Here is a 20,756-nt window from a genome sequence, read left to right as displayed (position 1 = left end):
TTTAACAGTAGGTATGCATTGAAAAGAGACTTCCGCTTGTAAATTGTAACTTTTTGCTTCGTGAAATGAGCCACAGGCCCAATAATAATAATAATAATATATTCATTTATTTCGGGCAACTTGGCCCATACAATTAAATCCCTTACAGACTAACATACATATTGCAAAGTGCACAAATCGAACTTCGTATCATGTCGTCCCGCTGACGCTAATATTATTTCATACGAGAGTGAGAGGGACGGTACGATACGAACTTTGATTTTGGAATTTCGTTTAGACTCCCTTGTACATACCATCAGCCAAAAATGTGGTCTACCACCCTAAAGTTGATAATCGCTTGCATGTTATAAAACAATAATGCCAATAGACGTGTCTGTCAACTTGAAAGTTCGACTTTAGCGACATATTCATTTGATAGGAACTTGTTTAAAAACTGATAGACCACTTATTTGGCTGATGGTACCTACTCGTATACTGCAGCGAGCGTCATAGCGTCGCTTCGCGCGTCGTCGTAGCGGGGCCGATAATTCCATTGATCGTGAAGTTTAACTTTAATGCCTATCTCTCCAAATTTTAGGACTTTGGAACATTAAAATGTTTTATTTATGACTGCTCCATGGAATCGTTAATTTAATTTATTGTTTCTACATATAACAGGGGAACACCCGGTATATTAATGAGTGCGCTCTTAGCATATCCTTATATCAGCTTAGCCGTCGATTACAGCTTACGAAGGACCTATCAATACGAGTAATATATAATTACCTATCAATTTGCTTTGAGCAATACTTAAAATAACGTCATCGATTATGCTTATTTAGCCAGACGCATTACCAATGCCTACAAGCTTACAGCAATAGATACTACTATTAACAATCGAATTAAGTAGAAATATTAAGATTAAGCATATTTTATAACTTACATCAACCTTAATTCAACTCCTTAATTTTAAGTAATAAATTGAGAATACGCTACATGTGGCTATTTCAGCTATTTCGTAGTGTTTTGCAATTGTGACGCTAGATGGCGAATCGGAATCACATCGAAACTATTTTGCCATTCTCTTCTAATGACTTAAATATCATGCGTATCTCTAGTCGTCTAGGCTCAGTTGGTGATGTTGTCAGTGTACCGTATCGTTAACTAGATGGTAATACGTATCGTGTTATCACTGGTGCCATCTATTGGACAATCATAGCCAGTTGAATAGCCAGTATTTACCATTTGCTTGTACTATGTCTCTGTTATATATTAGCCAGACGGTAACTATACCGTAATATGAGCTGATCCGGCATTGGCCATAAGGTGGTTATGGTTACCTTGTTTTTAAAAATACTGGTTTAGTTCCGTAAATATATAATAGAAATATTAAAAGATAGATAGATATTTACCCTTAATTTTATTTATGTGTAACTTTAAATATGTAGGTAACTCAGACAAATATCAAAGCTACTAACTCAGGTGTACATAAACCTGTACTTACTTCAGTAACCTATATTCTTTAAAACTCCGCTAAAATAATTGTTTCTTCTTACCTTCAGAAAAACAGAAAACAAACAAAACGGTAGCGAACGAAATACTTCATCTGTAATATTCAGTCGCGCGTCACGTGTAATGAGAAGCTACTTTAAAAAGCTTCTCCCGCCGACTTACTGAGCTTCGCATATGTTTGTGCCACCCGACGTATGCAAACCACTTCCAAAGAGATTTTCGCCGTACCAATTGCTATTCTTATTGTAATTTCAGAATAAAATGGAAGGCTTTGACTTTTTATTACGACTTTTATTAAACTTGCTCTGTTAATGCGAGTCAGATATTGGAAGCGAATTTAATCCGTTTGCCAGTGACCTAATTGACTTCAAATTTGGTGCAAATTGTCGGCCGGATGGTCGGATGAAGATGCACGTACAGTCAGCAGAAAAAGCTGCGAACCTATAAAATTATATTTTCTAAGCTCACAGTTAATTTATTTACTGTCATAGGGTAATGAATTATTTGAACCTAATACGATGATTTGCTAGAAATAAATATCAATTAAGTGAGAGATGCAGGCGCGATTGCGATTAGCCAACAGGGACGAGTGCCGCAGCGACACTGATGGAGTTTTCGCTTATGTTTGCATTTCGTTAAAGCATCGAACTCGACGTCAGCTGCAGCAGTTTGCATAATATGGATATTTTCGTCGATTGAATGGTTTACCAAAAACCATATCCTTAGAAATTACCATTCTAGGAAATATTTTCCATTCGATACGCAAAATCAAATTATTTATAATTAACAAAATAACTAAAAATTGAGAAGACAAAAATTAAGAAAGAGAAAAAAATAAAATTACTAACCAAGTTTACTACTTATCGCATTCGTAGCATAATTATCGATTATTGATTCAAAAATCCTGGATTTTTTTACTTATTCGTTGTTTTAGCTATTTCATTTCATTATCTCACATAAACTACGCTTCAATCTTTTTCGCATTTTAATCGAGAGTGATGTAAAGATATCGAAAAACCATAAATATATAAAAATTGGTAACGCAGGCTTCGTGAGTCGTCGCACTTTGCGTCAAGCGCGGAAACCACTGGGTCCAAAAGATTCGTTGCTATTCCAACTCGAATAACGAAATTAAATCAATGTCGTTACTTCTACAGATGCAGCTGGCCCTGTTCAATGACACCGGAACAATGCATACATACTCGTTATGAAAACTCAACAGGAATCGAGAAAAATGGCAACAATAATTCATTAGATAATAATATTTTCACTATCTCAATTAAACTTATGATAAGATGCAATAATTAGAAATTGTGATGTAAATTAAACCTACGTACTGTACCAAGCAATGCGTCCAAATATTACGAATTAGCTAATTTAATAAATTCAATCGACCAAGTCGAATCCTGGTGAGGCGAGGTCCACCTGCGGTCAGCGGAGCTGTCCCAGAAGCACGAAAGACTGTTCAACGCACGCCGGTTGTGATGGGATTTTAGGTGCAGTCTTGTAGGTCAGATATAGTTAAGAGACAATGGTAATGAAGTGCGCGGTGTCGCCGGAAGGTTCAGTGCGCGGGTGCGGGCGCGCAGTGCTGGGGCGGAGCACGTGAGCGCGGGCGGGCGGGGAGCGCCGCAGGAGCGCGAGATGGCGGCGGTCGCAGGGCTGTACGGGCTGGGCGACGACCAGCGCGCGCGCCACCGCCGCGGCCAAGCCAACGCCGAGCGCTCCGAGTCCCGCGACGACAACACTGAGGCGTAAGTAACACCCCCACACTCTATGCTGTACCTACCTACCCACATCATAAAAAACTGTCCCGGCTCTCGTGGGAAAATTCAAATAGGCTCACTCTGTACCACGTAGAAATTTCTAAAAATCCTTTCTTGCACCTCAATGATCCTAAAGAAATATACATTATCTGCCAAATTTCAAATGCGTTGTAAGTCAGTCAGTCGCATTACTTATTTATGGCTATGGATGTATAATTAAATTATGGGTGACAGTATGTATACCTATTGTTTCACAGAATTTCCCTGCACATTATTATAAAAATATTTTAATAACTAAAAGAGAACACACATATTAAGAAAATTAACCATAAATAAAACAACTATAAACCAACTACCTAACTTAAAAACTTGATGATGATGATGATGATGTGATCCTGTTATCCCTCACTAGGGACATAGGGCTCGTAGAAGAGTTTTCCATTTCCAACTTAAAAACTTAATACCTACTAAATTAAATCTAAAAAAGGCCGCCGTGGCATGGTGCCCAAGAGGCTGGCAGCATTCCCTCGTTGAATGGCGGTGGCGATTCGTTGAGAGAGATAGCTGCCAGCCCTTTGGTCTCCAGTAGTGTCGACCACGCGCAAAAGCGCCATTAAAGAAGTGCAAAAGCAGTAGCCGTAGAAGTTGACTCTCCAAGAAATTCAATAAAAGTCAAATATTTCGTGTCGTTCCAAAAAACATTGTTCGAAAACTGCCGCTTACTTACGATAAAAATATTAACGAGTTGGTAAATATTTTGTATTGGAACTATTACGGTTCTAAAATACTCGTAGTAGAAAAATCAGTCGTACCGTACATAACTGTCTAACCTACCTTTCTTCAAATGGAAGAGAATAGAGACACTGGACTGGATGTGCTTGTTTTGAGAAAAATATTCATTTCTTAGCTCATAAATAAGTAAGGCCGAAACTGCTCATCAAACGTGGTGGGAGAAATTTCATCAGATTAAAGCCTTGAACATAGACTCAACTTGTGTGTAAGTATAATTATTGGTCAAATGGTGGTATTGCTTAGGTACTACTAGAGACTGCAGCGAGGTTCTAAACGTGGCTTATTTGATTACTACACTAAGCGCATGCTATTTTTAACGTGCCGTGATGCTGAGGCGAGCTTTTTCCTGTTTTTTGAGTTATCATCAAAAATGTTCAGCCCTATCAAACTGTACATATCTAATTGTATTGACGCTCGAAGCGGGTTCTTGCCCATGCATTGAAGTATTGATCAAGACTACGTGACCCAATTCGATTTAAAACTAGCTAAGTAAAGGTATCACGTACTAGTTGAATTGCGAATAATGACTTATAAAAATAGTTACGCACCGCGATGTCGCGAATTCACGCGATTCCCGAACGAATGTGAGTATTTAAGATTTCAACACTGTGATTTCAACATTGTGAGATAAAAATGGAGGGAAAGGGTAGATTTGAGGGAGATATTTTTTTTAGTTTTTGGCAGAAGGAGGAGAGAGACAAGAAAGATTAAGAGAGTTCAAAGGAAATATGATTAATAATTATGGTACTGTACTGTTCCCCAGGGGTAGGTACTATATTTTTTGTTTACTTTTATTTAAGTAAGGCTGTGATCGTCATTATGTGGTATAAGGCCCCTAAATTGTCATTAAAGTTGTAGTAATATTCAAATTCTATTTGAGTGAGCTATTCGTTATAACGTTGCAGTTATATATATAGAGAAAGGAGAGTGCTGTATAAGAAACTCTAAGGTTAATTTATTTCATAGTTAAGATTATTATGACCATCGCCTAGTAGCGCTTATGCTTTCTCCATAACACTATTAGGAGAAGAGGTGCTTTTCCCGTAAAGACGGAGCCCCGCCCGGGTCCATATTGACTCGCATAAAATCGATCCTCCTATTTTTTTCCTGCTACCGATTTGTAGCCAGAATCATCACTCTTCCGAATTTTTTACTTCATATATTTTTATTTGTCATAAATTTTTACTACTATCAACTGAGGTCATAATAGACAGTTATCAGAATATCGTAATTCATAATGTTGTCAGTAAGATATTTTTGTACTCATAATGCTGGTTTTCATATTTCTTTCATTGATAATCATCAATTTCAGTAAAATTGTTAATCATAACATTTACACATCGATACAGTTTAGTTTTGTATTGTTTTTTATTTAACGTTAATGCTATGTTGGAACTAGACTGAAAGTTTTTATATATTATTATCAATATGGAGCAAAAATAAACGAATATTAATAGGCCGAGACGATGATATTGATGAAATTATTTACTTAACTTGTGATTATCCTACTTTAATGGTGGCAGTTTGGTTTTGTAGTGGTCGCAGTTCTAACCTAACCTAACCTACTTTACTGGCAGCCGTGAGCTTTTGGGGAGATCGCAGTTCTAACCTAACCTAATTACTGTAGAGTTTTACTTTAGGAAAACAAATTGGCGAGAATACAATAAAAACTCGAAGAAACACAATCTTAATTAAAATAATTAAACAACACGTCCTTTCGCACACACGTCTTACGTCTTTCTCCGCAACTGTAACACTTACTTTTCGGCTTGTTTCTAAATTCTTGGATGGGCAAATTTGGGGTCTTCTTAGTTTCCAAATCTTCTTTAATCATTTCATAAATTTTGAATTTTTCTTTTAACTCAGAATATGTCGTCACTCCATATAACATCATTTTCTTCATTGGGTCGTCTCTTATACCGTCGATAATATATTTGATCGCGACATAATCGGGCATCTTCCCACGTTTACCCAGTTCTTTCATGATGAGCATATAGTCGATGCACGATTCGTCAGACTTCTTCACTCGTGAACTCATCATTTCGTGGATAGTCTTGCTGTCAATGGTATCAGGGAATTCCTTTAAAAGACTAGCTTTTAACTCATCCCACGTCTTGTACATCCTCTCAGCGCGTAACCATAGTGCCGCAGTACCTGTCAACGACCGCCTTGCCATGAGTAACTGCTGTACCGGCGTCCATCCAAACACCTCGGCATTGTCTTCCACGTCTTGGATCCACTTGGTCGCAGGATACGCCTTATCCTGGCCAGAGAACTTTGGAACCAGTTCCTCTGTCAGATGTAACATGGCACCGCCCCCTCGTGATGATGACATGGCTTCTTCAAAAGAATCTTCAAATTCTACTCGCCGACTGTTACGTCTTGTTTCTTTAGGCATTTTCTCGTCACAAATTGTTTTCAAATCGTATTTTCGTCGTCTGGATTTTTCGTTTGACGTGAGCCGTCGTCGTCGTCTTTTGTTCTATGAACACGTCGTCGTCTTAAAAAATCCAGTTGGATCGCTGTAATCTCGGTCGAGCCCCCAAATCCAGTCAAATAAAAAAAAAAAAAAAACCTAACCTACTTTACTGGTAGCCTTGTGGTTTTGAGGGGGTCGCAGTTTTAACTTAACCTAACCTACATTTCTGACATCTACTAAATTCATTTAAAATTGATTTGCTGATGAATTGTTTTTTCTTTTTTACTTACATCTATTGTGGTTAAATAATGTCTGCAGTAATAACATCCAACAAATGATGATAGCTTCGTCCATTGATGGCGTTGTCATCAAAATAATTATTTTATCACATTATTTATCACCAAACGAAAGCAACGCATGCCATACTCGTATAAACTGTACGATAGCACTATTACTTATTCTGTGACGATAGTGAAGTTTATAGCTACACATAAGTCTGCTTTAAAATATATGATAATGGAGTTTTATGAGTACAAAACAGTATGCTTAAAAAAATGTATGACAAAAAAAGGAGTATAAGAGATATTTATGACAACTGCCATTATGGTTTTAAATGATTCGGAGTTATGATCGGTAGTAATAGTGACTAAGTATTAATAGTGAGTATTATGACAGAAAACTGTATGACAAACATTTTCGGAGTTCCAATAATCGGGGTTGAAAAATTATGCCAACTTTGGCGCACCCATTTATTACATTAGTAAAGATTGACATTTTACTACTTTGACATTTCGCGATTTGGACCACCCGAGACTTGGACGTGGCACGACTTAGACGCTGTAAGACATGGACTTCTTACGATGTGGACGCAATTTCAACACTGGACATTTTACGACTTTGACGTAAGACGCCGGAGGGATATTAATGTATGAAAAGACCAATATTTGTACTCGAGTCTTGGATGTTTAAATATGTATAAATATGTATCTATTTTTATTCAAGTATGATTACCCGGCGCCTAGTACCCAAAACACAAGTTTTACTTACTTTGGGATTAGGTTATTATTTATTTATTTTGAAACGGGTATCGTACAAATTTTAAACTTTTTTGCACGCTGACGTCACCATCACAGTTTAGTCATTATTTAGTCGTAATCAAATTACTATGGTCACTGGATTACGTAAAAATCGAGCGAAATATCAACACACTAGAGTAAAAACGATCACGTCAATATTTTGTGTATGTATGTATAGCAGATATGTATGTTTTAATAATGGGCACGGTGTGCATCGACGTGGTATGGTATTGACATTACAACTGTATAGACAGCGATTGTACCGTCTAATTCGACATTTATGTAACCCATAACCCATAACCATTGTTAACATAAACCTCATTGTCAGTGACAACGGTTGATGTTCGTGAACATTGGCTATGCATACTCGTACCTGCTGTACTACGAAATTCGAAAATCGAATTTCGTGTCGTGCCGTCCCTCTCACTCCCGTATTAAATAATATAAGCGTCAGCGGGACGGTACGATACGAAGTTCGAGTTTCGAGTTTCGCAGTAGCCCAGCTGAGTTGGTGAGCTTAGCTACTATCGAGCCAAGAGGAAAGCGAGCGGCAGGCAGTGAGCGGGCCGTGTGACGCAACGCAACCCTGCCCGGGCACATGTGGCTTCTGCCAAGGTCAAGGGAGGGATTGATTTATATACTTTTAATTATTTCCATTTTGACTTTCCTTTCACGTAAAGTCAAATTAAAGTTTAATTGAAATTACTGTGAAATTAAAGACTTACCCAAGAAGTCACGTTCTGTGGGTTATCCATTCTGTACCTAAGAGTGGGTGGCGCCGTCTTACTTACGTTTTAACTCTATTTTGTTTGCAATATAAAATCAGTGTAAAAATCAAAATACTTAGGGGCTGTTTCACCATCCATTGATTAGTGTTAACTGATGGTTAAATGTGATGCCGTCTCAGTCTATTCGAAGAAAACAAATATAATCACATTTAATCGTCAGTTAACACTAATCAATGGATGGTGAAACAGCCCCTTATACTCTATACGTAACATTTTCATTAATACCGTTGTTTAAGCTTGCACAATCCCAGTAATCTTTGTTATAATTTATTATGATTTTATAAATAGGGTTCAGTATTCGAATACACGAGTTTAATTGGTATGATTGTGTCCCGTCACAATAATTTAAAATATTTTTTTTAAAGTTATTTTGGTTGGTTAGCTCTACGAGAATCCAACGAGGCTTGAATTCAGTAAACTTGTTTCAACTTGCCAATATAAGGGTAGGATGCTCGAAATACGCTAACGCACCATAACCGCAGTGACGTGATTTATAAAATAAATAAATAAAATAAAATATCTTTATTTCGGAACATTTAAGATTCCATAAAATTGTTCGTATTTTTCATTCCAGCTACGTGAAATTGTTTTAAAACATAATAAAATAGCATGATATTTAACATCATCATCATCATCATCCCAGCCTATATACGTCCCACTGCTGGGCATTTAACAATTAAATCTAAATTCAGAGTGAAATAAAATAAAATAATTATAATGATGTAATGATTTAACATGTCAAATTCAAAATAAATTGGATTAGAATATAAGAAGTCATAAATGTCTATTTTTATATTCACATCAATAACGATTTCATGTCATGACAAATTTATGTGTCACGTTTCTCAGGGCTTCTTACCTCAAAAGGAAAGAACAAATCGCTTAAGCGTACGTGGGACTATTTTGTTACCCGTTTGCGCGTGAGTAGGTACGAGTACCTACTTGCTTGCGTACGCGCGTGTATTATTCTGCTACCACTATGGAGTCTACGGAACGAGTAGGGGTAGAGATGTTAAGTTAAAATTAATATGAAATGGCTCTCAGGCTTTGCTCTCTGGCTATAGTCTCCTGCAACCACAAACAAGTAAAGTTTCTAAGCTTGGGCACGTATTTAAATATCGATAGTTAAAACATCGACGACCAAAATATCGAAAATCAGAATGTCGAACGATCAAAAGGTCGAAATTCAAAATGTTGAAAGTATAAATTATCGAATCATTCTTAGGTGGAAATTATAAAAATCCAATGTCTATAATACCGAAGGGTACAATAGTCGATTACTGATAAGAAATTTAACTTGTTTTGGCCACAGTTTAATCTAACACATATTTTGTGATTACAGATATTTTGTGTTTCGATATTAACATAATAATAATATCGATCATTCGGTTGTAGATATTTTGAAATTTCGATATTTTAGCCGTTCGATATTTCGGTTTTAGGAATTCCAGACGTCGATATAATGATAGTAGATATTTAGATCGTTCGATATTTTGATTTTCGATATTTTGACCGTCGATGAAGAATATTTTTTTTGTATATTAGTAACGGCGAGTCACTGGCAAATAAATACCATAAATTTTGTATGAAAATCAAATCTACGACTAAATATACTAAATTCTAAATTTGTACAAATTCTTGAGTGCTACAACTCGCTCTAACTCGTGCTGTACCATTTTTACAAGCTTTTATCATAGTAAAATAAGCTTTTATTTAGTTTCACCTGTCCCGTTGTTTGTAGTCAAATCAAGGCAAGTAAATTGCGTGACAATACAATAATTTGGTAGTGACATCCTGGTAGTCCGGCCAGAATTGTCTCCGCAGGACGGATCTCTTCATTCTTCGACGGGTAATGGCATCGACTTAAATTTGGTATGCAAAGGCAACAAAAAGTACAATCAGCAAAAGAAGCTAGTATTAAAAATGAAAATTATACCAAAAACTTTTTTTATATGCATTTTTCTGCGTTTATGTACGGTGCGTTAGTGTATTTCGAGCTCCAGTGTGGAGGAAATGCGTTAGAAACGTGACTAAATTATATATTTATGCAGTGCCTCAGCGTATCTGAGCATCGGTATGGTCAATCTTTATTACTTCAAAACGGAACAATAATAAACACATCACCATGATAATAAGCTAGCGTTACGAGACGGTATAAGTTAATTATATTGATACTTATTAATAATACCTATACTTGTGATGCAAGTTAACGAGTTAATTTATCTTACCCTCTTAAAAAGGGCTGCATTTTGATATAAGTATGTATTCAAATGTACTGCCGTACTCTTCACTCGCCTTGTATAGAATGGAAAGTATCATCTCTTTGAAAAGTTACTTCACGATATCACAATACACATAACTATCTTGTTACGTATATTGCGACGATATTTATTGTGATAAGTACTACCTACTTCAATTATCGCATCCGTTAAGCCTATCTGGAAACGTTAACATTAATAAGGATCGATGTCAATTACCCTTAACGCGACGTAAATAGAGGGTTAGCATTGTTTGCGGATCTGATAATAAATAATCTCTTATCGAACGCTGGGTATGCTCAATAATAATTATCGCGAGGTCATTTGTGCTTATTCTTGATCCCAGCTATGTAGACAGTGTCACGTCCTCAGATTTCTCGAGTCAAACAACAGCTATTCTTCAAGTAAATATTCAATTAACGCGGATCCATGCGCAAGCTCCGCATTGTTGTCGTATTTCTTATCTCGTTATATTTCAATGTTAGGTTGGGTATTAGGGTAAGATCCTACCGTGAAATTCTTCACCGATATGTATTATGTTATTCGATCGGAATGGTACTTATGATGGGTCATAGATTAACGCATGGGAACGCAGAACCAAGGTTCCAGCAGAATCTTGTCGTGAGTATTTCGTTTCTTCATTATTTTTGTATATTTTGTTTTTTTATTGTGTTAATTTGCTTAGAAAGTAAATACAGTGCTATAGAAAATAGTCGAATTTAAATAATGAAAAAATTATGTTAGCTCAATCCGCGTCAACTGTGGCAATAATCTAAATATAGAATATAAAATTTTCGTGTCACAGTTTTTGTTATTAAACTCCTCCGAAACGGCTTGACCGATTTTTATGTTTTTTTTTTGTAAGTTATACCTACTCGGTAGGTCTGAGAATATTTCATACTTCTACGCGGACGGAGTCGCAGGCAACAGCTAGTCTAATGACCAAACTCCTTCGAAACGGCTTTACCGATTTTTATGAAATTTATCGGTATCGGTAGGTCTCAGAATAGGACAAACTTTTTTCAGACTTCTACGCGGATGAAGTCGCGGGTACCAGCTAGTATATTTATAATTTCCCACGATAATTCCTTATAGACGTATGATTAGAGCTTGTTGGGGCGAAAAAAATTAAGTAAGTATAGTTTTTTTATATCTAACTGGCGACCCGCCCCGGCTTCGCACGACCAATATAAAAAAACCGGCCAAGTGCGGGTCGGGTCTCCGTACCTATTACAACATTAGACATTAGCAAAAATGGACAAAAAAACACGTTTGCCGTACGGGAGCCCCCCTTGAAAATTTATTATATTTTAATTTAATTATTTATTTTTAAAGTGAATTAAAATACAAATTAATATTCTGTGAATATTTCAAGCAAGTACCTGTTGCCGTAAAGAGCACCCCTGAAATATTTGTTTTATTCTGTTTTTAGTATTTGTTATTATAGCGGCAACAGAAATACATCATCTGTGAAAATTTCAACTGTCTAGCTATCACGGTTCATGAGACACAGCCTAGTGACAGACAGACATTGGAGTCTTAGTAATAGGGTCCCGTTTTTATTACCCTTTGGGCACAGAACTCTAAAAAGGTCTCACATCGAGGGCACTTCACACACATTTTGCAGCGCTATTTCCCAAAAACAACACCCGGCGCGTCAACGTAAGGTAGTTAAGTGCATTTTTTAAGGCGGGCTTCTATTTTCTGCTCTGAGGTACAAAAGGTAACAAACGAACTTATCATTTCTTCTGTGTTGTGTATCAAGGCAAAAGCTTCCCGCCAGGAAGACGACGAAGCCCCGCTAAAGCGGGGCTTCTATTTTCTGCTCTGAGGTATAAAGTTCAAAAGGTAACGAACGAACCTATTATGAAATGAGTGTAATACGAGCACTTCTAAATCGTGTCTAATTGTAATCAAATACATGTGACTCGTTGCGGTATTCTGAATGCAGCACGCTCATTGGCGGTCTCGTTCCCGCGCAGCGCACCACGAGGTGTGTTGCAAATTTTCATTAAAAAAGAATACGAATTATTAATTTAGTTGGTAAGTCATTATTTACGATGTTCTTTATTGGGGGTTGATCTTGATGAAATTAGTAGACAGATATTGAAGTTCAAAAATAAATAAATTAGCTGACTTACAATATTAGTCGCCAAATCATCAATTTTGAAGATAATATAAGAGTATTTATCGGTAGCCGAGATATATTATTTTGCATAATTTGCTGGTATTGTAAAGATGGCATATTAGTTTAATAGAAGCTGTTCTATTAAACCGTTGCTTGCATACAAAAACAGATGTTCCGTTGCGGATGCTAAATAAAACTAGTCGCTGCACTTATTATTTGGAAATCTCTACATTGTGAAATAAATTAAATCCATATAAACAAATTGTAGTGTAAAAATTTGTTTAATAAATGCATCTCAAATTCAATTTGCTTTTTCTTTCTAGCTTTGTTATTTTTATTTGTCAAAAACTTCCACTTTCTCAAAAAGGCTCAGACAAAAAGGTGAGGACCCTCGCTCAGCAGGGTGAGGCATTTCTGGTGCAAAGGCTGTCGTCATAGCCATGTAACGTGGAAATGCCGCGAGCGTTATTGGCACTTTTGCGCCGAGCATCGCAAGGGGCAAGTTATTTGACTAGATTATTTTTATAATAATTGGTGATATTGTTAAATTTTATGTAAATTTTGACATTATATAAAATTTATTATTTATAAAAAAAATAAGTTTTGTATCACTAAATCACGGTTTAAAGTGCTACTGAACGCTTTTAGTTACAGCCATTTTCTTTTGATACCATTTTTACAGTTTCTTCAATAAAATTGCGCTTGAACTCGAGGGTGACACTATTTACCGACCGTAGAATACCGACATGGAAATACCGCTACATTTCGTGTACACGCCCATAGAAACTCTTGTCAGTTTGACACCTTGTATGGTAGTGTGGGTAGTGTACAAGAAATAACGTACGTAAACTATTACACAAAAACTTATTTTTTGTTTCGGTTGTTAATTTCATGTTTCCTTTTAGCCCGCGTACCTAATGGTGTTGTAACATATTTGGCAAGTGAGTGTATAAAAGTTATAATAATTATGTTTGTTAATGCTTTTTAAAGCCACAAAATAAATAATATTCATTTATTTATATTTATTTTTTATATAAGTTAATTGGTGTCAGGTGTCCTATGATATTTATTTATTATCATTTATTTAATATGTTTCATAGTTTGCAATAATTTTTTTAGCTTTTCATTTATTTTAATTTTTATTAAGTATTTTTATAAACAATATTGGTATGTATACCTATATAAATGTTCTCAATTATATCAAAATTAATTCAATAATAATAAAAAACATAAAAAAACAATAATACACATAATAATAATAAACAAAATACAAATACAACACAACAAACAAACACACACACACAAACAACACACAAATACAAACACAACAACAACACAACACAACACAAATTATCTAGTCTTATTAATCTGTCATCTCCCATGATAACAGGATCAAAGGAATTTGGGCACAAATTTGTGCCTCTGGGAGAGGACAGGTTAACCGACTTCAAGAAAGGAGGAGGTTCTATGTTCCAATGTTTTGTATAGTAACAAAACTGTGTAGTATATCTTTGTAGCGGTCCGAGGGTCACCAACAGTGCTGGCTGAAAATCAGTGCTGGGGTGTTTACGAGTATTATTAACGCTTTAGCATTATGCTGAGCCAGTGTCCGATTAACAACCGCAATGACACATAGGTACTTTTTTAACTACCTTTTACTGGCAATGTATATAGTTCGGGTTGCGCACTGGGATGCAAGAGATAAACAATGTAGGTAGTTAATATATAATATCACACATGTATGTTATAGAAACGTTCAGAAGGTGGGCTAACAAGGCGGGAGTCTGGGCGCGTTGGTAGGCGCGTGTGTTTCCCACGTGTTGTCTATTTTGTTGTGTCTTGTGTTGTAAATAAATGTATTTTCTTTCTTTCTTTCTTTCTTTCTTTCTAAATATCATGCCAGTAAATAGTTTCACCCGACCGAACTCGAAATATTAAGAAAACAGTGACACTGTTCGAGACATTTTTAAACACGCTGTTTCTTCCTAAATTAACCCATATATGCCCAGTGGGTCGTTTTGTCTTTGTCTAAACCTATTTTTACCTATTTTTGGGAAAAAACGACCCACTGGGCATATATGGGTTAAATCTTAGACTAGGAAGAAAAGAGGTAGAAGAGATTTGATTTTCAGGAATATTTTGTTAACATTGACTTTATCGCAGTCAAAACGTGAATTGGAAAAGTAAAAAAAACTATAGGTACAGTAATGGAATTTCATACAATTTCCCGGCCGGCCGGTCAGAGCGGCCGGGAAGTTTTTTTTTTAATAAGTGGCAGTCTAGTAAGAACTTCGTGGGCTACGTTTGCGACAGATAGGCGGACATTTCCGAGCATATTAGAGAAAAAAATACAAACATTGCAACATTGAACCTCCTCCTTTTTTGAAGTCTGTTAAAAATACGTCATTTTGTTCAGAGACGGTCTAAATAAAGTGAAATGACAAGTTAGTGACATCTAACGGCGACTAGTGGAACAACTAAAGCACGCTTACTAGCGTAACAGCGTAACGTCGTTTACGTTTACTAGCGCCACCTAACGTGCAATAGAACTTCACCAGATGTGAAATGAAGGTCGGATGCCGTTCATTCGTACGTTCGATAGATGGCGTCAGTATGCCACAACACAGACCTTTCGGATAATCTGCAATTATTTTTTAACGAATGATTGTTTCAAATTAAAGATATCAATTAATACCACTTATATGTTTCCTTGGTCGATTTATATAATATAAACTAGAATTAGATATGTTTAAATTTTATGTAGGGCTTTTAAACGTAGATAGGTACCTAAGTAGCTCTTGTTACAGTATCTATTTCCATTTAAAAATGATGGCGTTATAATATAAATCAGCCTTGCTCGCGAATGTGTTCGCCAATCATTAATTGATACAATAACGGGGTTGTACATATTCAATATTTTACCAGGCTGCCTCCACGACGAGTCATTTTTACCCGACTGCAAGGAGAGGTATTGTTTTTTTAACATCAATGCTGTACCCGCTAAAGTTGAGTACTTTCTACTTTACATGAGTAGTGATTCATAATTTACTCGTATGTACGCTGTAACAGAATTCAAGGGCCCTGTAACAGGAGCAAAAAATTAAACCACAGCTTCCACCAATTTAAATAATTTATTTTAATTCTAGTGCCCGTGCGACACAATGTTTTTCATCACATTTGCGAGTAAAATTGTTTATTTGTAATCTAGACAAAATATTATTTTTGCCTCATTGCCGATTCCTTAGGCTGCGCTCTAGGGCAGCGCCAGCATTCTCCCCTGGTGTTGCGTGCCCGAGCTGCGGGAGGGGGGGTGCGCGTGCAGCAGCGCGCGCAGCAGCTTCAGTACGGGCACTGACTCATTTACCGACCTTGGGCTTCATGACAAGAAAATTAGTACGGGCAATGACTCATTTACCGACCACGGGTTTCATGACAAGCACATTAAGGTCGAGGGTTTTATTTGGGGGTTGCAACCAAGGTAGCCTGCATGTTTCGACACTGTTTACGAGCAAGTATGATGAAAATATTAAAACACACCAGTGATGACTTAGTTTGGTTCTGTCTGAAAGTAAAGCGGAAATTACACTGGTGTTCGCCTAATGCGGTCGCCGAACTTGTGTCAAACTACTTTGGCGAACGACCGTCGCCTTTACATTAGTCTGTCCGCCTACTGTGGCGGCCATATTAAGGCGGTGACAGCTGTCGCTCGCCGAATGCGGCCGACTAGTGTTCTTCACAGCAGCAGTGTGCATGCAGCATGCGGCGAACAACAAAGTGTAATTTCCGGGTAAAGCAGGCTGCGACATACCTACTTAATACAAGTACGATAGCGCAGGTTCTGGGTAAGTAGTCGCTTCGTCTCTCTTACTCTATGCGACATTCGTATTTCGTACCCGTCTTAGGCACTCGTACTTATTGCTAGGTATAATAAATATTTTAATCCAACTAAGCCAAAGTGACTCAGAATGACTTCTTATAAATGTGGCAAAAGGATATCACAATAAATGTGAAAGTATTTCTGTATCAATTTGTGTAATTACCTCTCGTCACGAGACAACCGCTGTATTTTACAAGTCTCGATTATGCCAAAAATATGTTTTTTTTAACTTGGGTACTTAATTAATAAATACCCACAGCAAACAATAAAAAATTTAAATCAGGCACGGACGTTGTGCTATGATTATTTTGAAGATCGACATTATAAGGAACCCTCAAATGGACGAAGTTTTAAATGTGGGTAAAAGGAATTTATAACATATTATCTATTTCAAAAAGTACTTAAGTTAACTAAGATTCCCAGAAAAAAAAAGTTAATTGACCTACTTTGCTATTTTAGAAGCTTCTAGGCCTGGGAACGGCCTTTTGCCAGATGTACAATTTCAATTTCGCTAATAACGTAATCATGTAACGGATGTGGTATTAGGTACGCCTAGGTTATAATTTAATCTCTAAATGACTTCAAAACGGGGCGGAAGTGTGTCGAGGGCTTCAAAGGCTCTAGTACATTTTGTTGGTGTTCACCTTGCATTATAACAAGCATCCGTTCCAATTTGACCTGGAATAACGCAAGGTTGTCTCTAATAGATGCGAGATGGCGCCGAGGCGACTGGGTGCCCGGCATCACAGCGTCGCACTGCTGTATCATTCCCGAGCCGGTGGGACGGGGAGGGGCCGGGCCGGCGCCCTGCCGGCTGCCCGCCCGGACCCGGAGAACCCGCCAACATGCGGCGTTATACGAACGTTACGCCTTAGAACGCTAATCACGATGTTTCAAGTTCTGATCTCTGATATATAGATGAAATCGACATTGTATTTAGTACTAAGCATTTACCAGTAGTTTCGCTAGCATAAACCATTAGACCTGGCATTGAATTGAAATTCAGGTATTTCATCCAATTCCCATTAAAGTTCTGGAAGTTTTCATGGCTGTATGAACAACTTTCGTGTAAGATTTCATGCCTCTACACGTACCATTGATAATTCGGAATTTTATATGCGTTCATCCCGATCCCTTGCCGTCCATACCTAGAGATAAAAAGTGGTTCACGTATTATTTCAAAGACCCAGCTACCTGCTTACCAAATTTGAACTTAAATCCTTCCAGCAATTTTAACGTGAAGGAGTAGGTAACAAACACAACTGACAAACTTTGGGATTTATCGTATTAGTTTAATTTTGTTCCATATTATGGATTGGCTAGCGCAAAATGCTTCACAAAAGCAAATTCAGCAAGCAAAAACGTTAACTTACTAAACGCCCTCTGAAGTTCAGAACTTATAATTAGGAAAAGTAGCTGTCACGTGAGCTAAAACTGCGAGGCACCGATGTGGCTAAAAATACTTTTATTTATTTACTAGCTGAGTTGTTGTAATGAAAACAATTACAAAACAAGTTTGTTGTTTCAGAGATTTCAGTTCAAAAAGGATTACTATTTATTGGGGACTACCGTAATCTCCTAAACCCTGTGAAAACACGGGTGAAAATTTGGCAACGACGACTATAGTAGAAAATACAGACAATAAAATTTCTGTTCCTATTATAATTAGTACCTACTATGTTAACGTCCCTAAGAGTGCGCTTAAATAAATAAATAAAAAGTCATGCGATTTTTGGCATCGTTTATTTATGTAGACCTAGTCTCAAAGTAAGCAAAGCTTGTGTTATGGTTATTTGATATAATAGGCAAAGGAGAAAGATACTTCAATAGATAGTTAGATATATATTTAAATACGTATAAACAAATACTACTTTAATTACATAGTTTATAATATTTATTATGAAAGATTTTAAAACTAGGGAGTGCAAAGGCGAAGCTCCTTATAAGCAGAAAAGTATTATAATATTTGGCTATAATAATAATGTACCTTTTATCTTAATACTAAAAAAACAAGTTTCAAACTTATTCCAAAAGGCTTAAAGACCGACTTAATTATTTTAACTCTTAAGAGATAGGGTCGCCTTAAATTTTGGTTAATTTATGATATGATATTGCGTAATATATTTTATTTTTCAATAAAATCTATTAGCGGCAACTGGGTAAAAATGACATACTAATGCATTATCAAAAATCTTCCGATATCGATTTGTTTAATTTTTCATAAAATGTTTTGGCATAGGGTACTGTGTACTCAACCGTTAATGATTTAAATCTGTTATGTCACGCATAATAATACGTCCAATAGAAATATACAGAATGACTCTTATTTTAAGCTTCGCCGCAATTGTGTAAGGGTAAGAATGCAAACTACCACGAACAAAATGGTACCCACGAAATGAAACTAATTTAACTCTACGTAGACGTTACAAAGCCGTAGCTACCTACGGCTGCTACGCGGCTACGGCACCTACGAACAAAGCGTAGCGCTTTCGAATTGGAGATGATAATAGAACTTTCTCTTATCGTTCCCTGTACAGGCCGATGAATTGATATATAACTCCGCAAAGTAACGGTTGATTCAATCGACTATCGATTGTTGATATGATTCACTTTGAACACTCTGACTCTGAGTGTCTAAGGCTTTATGTAGGAAGTGAATAAATATTGTGTTTTGTGTTTTTTTTTTCGTGATAGTTATGTATTTGTTTTTTTTTTCGAAACATACTCTTACTTAATAGTTGCATTTTATATTTTATTTTATTTACGTCGATAAGCCAAAGGCTACTAGAAACACAGGGCAGCTTAAAGTTCCAGACAGGCTAAAACCAAAAAGTCGTTTCTGGGAAATTGCATACGTTTTTATAATAAAATTCCAAAAAATATTATAAATGAAACGGATACAAAATTCAGATCTATTGTCAAGAAGACATTAATATCAAAGGCGTATTATAAAGTTAATGATTATATCATGAACAGGGATATTTGGAAATAATTCCGATCCGCATTAGCGATCCCTTCAAATAGCGAACCTACTGTGTCAAAAATGAAGTTGTGTTATATACTTGTGATGTATACATATCATTTAATAATATTGTAAATCTGTTTAAAAAAAATATATACCTCGTTGAGTTTCTTGCCGGATTCTTCTCAGCAGAGGTTTTTCCGGACCGGTGGTAGTTTTTTTTTGACATTCATAAGTGCTTGTTATAGCCTAAATTGAATAAAGATATTTTGACTTTGACTTTGACTTTATTTTAAGAGTTCAAGTAAATTATGTACTTAACGTTTTACACTTCGATACGTTGCGTCGTAACAATATTACTTCGTGTTCTACCTTTTACTATCACATTGTAGAAACAGAAGATTGATAGTATCGCTTTATATTCAAATCTCGTCATTGTCTTCACAGCATAATAAACCATACTCGTATATAAAATAATCTATGTATATCTACAAAAAAGTAACGTGCTGACTGACTGACAGACTGCTCATGGGCTAACGCACCGGGGCTACAGATTTGAAATGTAGCGGACATATTTCCTTGAGGAAATTATAGAAGTGCATTAATAAAACTTGTGTCAGGAGGCCTCGCTCTTCTAAAACTAGATAATTGACAAGCAGGAAAATTACAATTTGTACCGGAAACTTAACTTACTTAACCTAAAACACTATTTGCGTGTTATGGGCATGCAATCATGCATATGTGTGTGTGTGTGTGTGTGTGTGTGTGTGTGTGTGTGTGTGTGTGCGCGCGCGTGTGTGAGCGCGAGTGCGTATGCACTTGATAGTGTGTGTGTGTAAATTATGCGATTACACTCACAATCTAAAGATAAAATAATATAAATCACTTACAACTATAGAATTCTCAAATGTTACAGTGAAACGATTATTTTAAAATTCCCACGGTATAGAGGTAGCTAGCTATTATCTCCTACAGTAGAACACAACCCTGAATTCCCCGAAGTGGGACAAAATAGGTCGTGTTGGATCCGCATCCGTCTCTGCTGACGTCACGACCTCCCCCCCCCCCTAAGCCGCACAATTCTTAGTTTCTTCCTTTCTCTTCATCATACTTATTGATGTAAATTAATTAATTGGTTAAGGTTATATTCTGATTACTTTGTGTTAGTATACGGTATTTGACAAATCCTGATTTTGCCA

General features: G+C 36.6%; 1 protein-coding gene across 12 annotated transcripts in view; it reads left to right on the top strand.

Moving 5' to 3' along the window:
• Sh (Potassium voltage-gated channel protein Shaker) overlaps window positions 1–20,756 on the top strand; it is a 307,044-nt gene that overhangs the window by 198,799 nt on the left and 87,489 nt on the right. For 2 of the 12 annotated variants that reach the window (XM_074094261.1, XM_074094308.1), the window contains exon 2: window positions 2,649–3,245. The exons of the other annotated variants lie outside the window; for them this stretch is intronic. In XM_074094261.1, coding sequence (XP_073950362.1) covers window positions 3,136–3,245 — 110 coding nt within the window. In that variant the 5' untranslated portion in view covers window positions 2,649–3,135. The remainder of the gene's footprint in view (window positions 1–2,648; window positions 3,246–20,756) is intronic. 12 annotated transcript variants of the gene reach the window in all.

The sequence above is a fragment of the Choristoneura fumiferana genome, chromosome Z (assembly GCF_025370935.1).
Source record: "Choristoneura fumiferana chromosome Z, NRCan_CFum_1, whole genome shotgun sequence".
Classification (NCBI taxonomy): domain Eukaryota; kingdom Metazoa; phylum Arthropoda; class Insecta; order Lepidoptera; family Tortricidae; genus Choristoneura; species Choristoneura fumiferana.
This window is presented reverse-complemented; position numbering and strand designations above follow the sequence as displayed.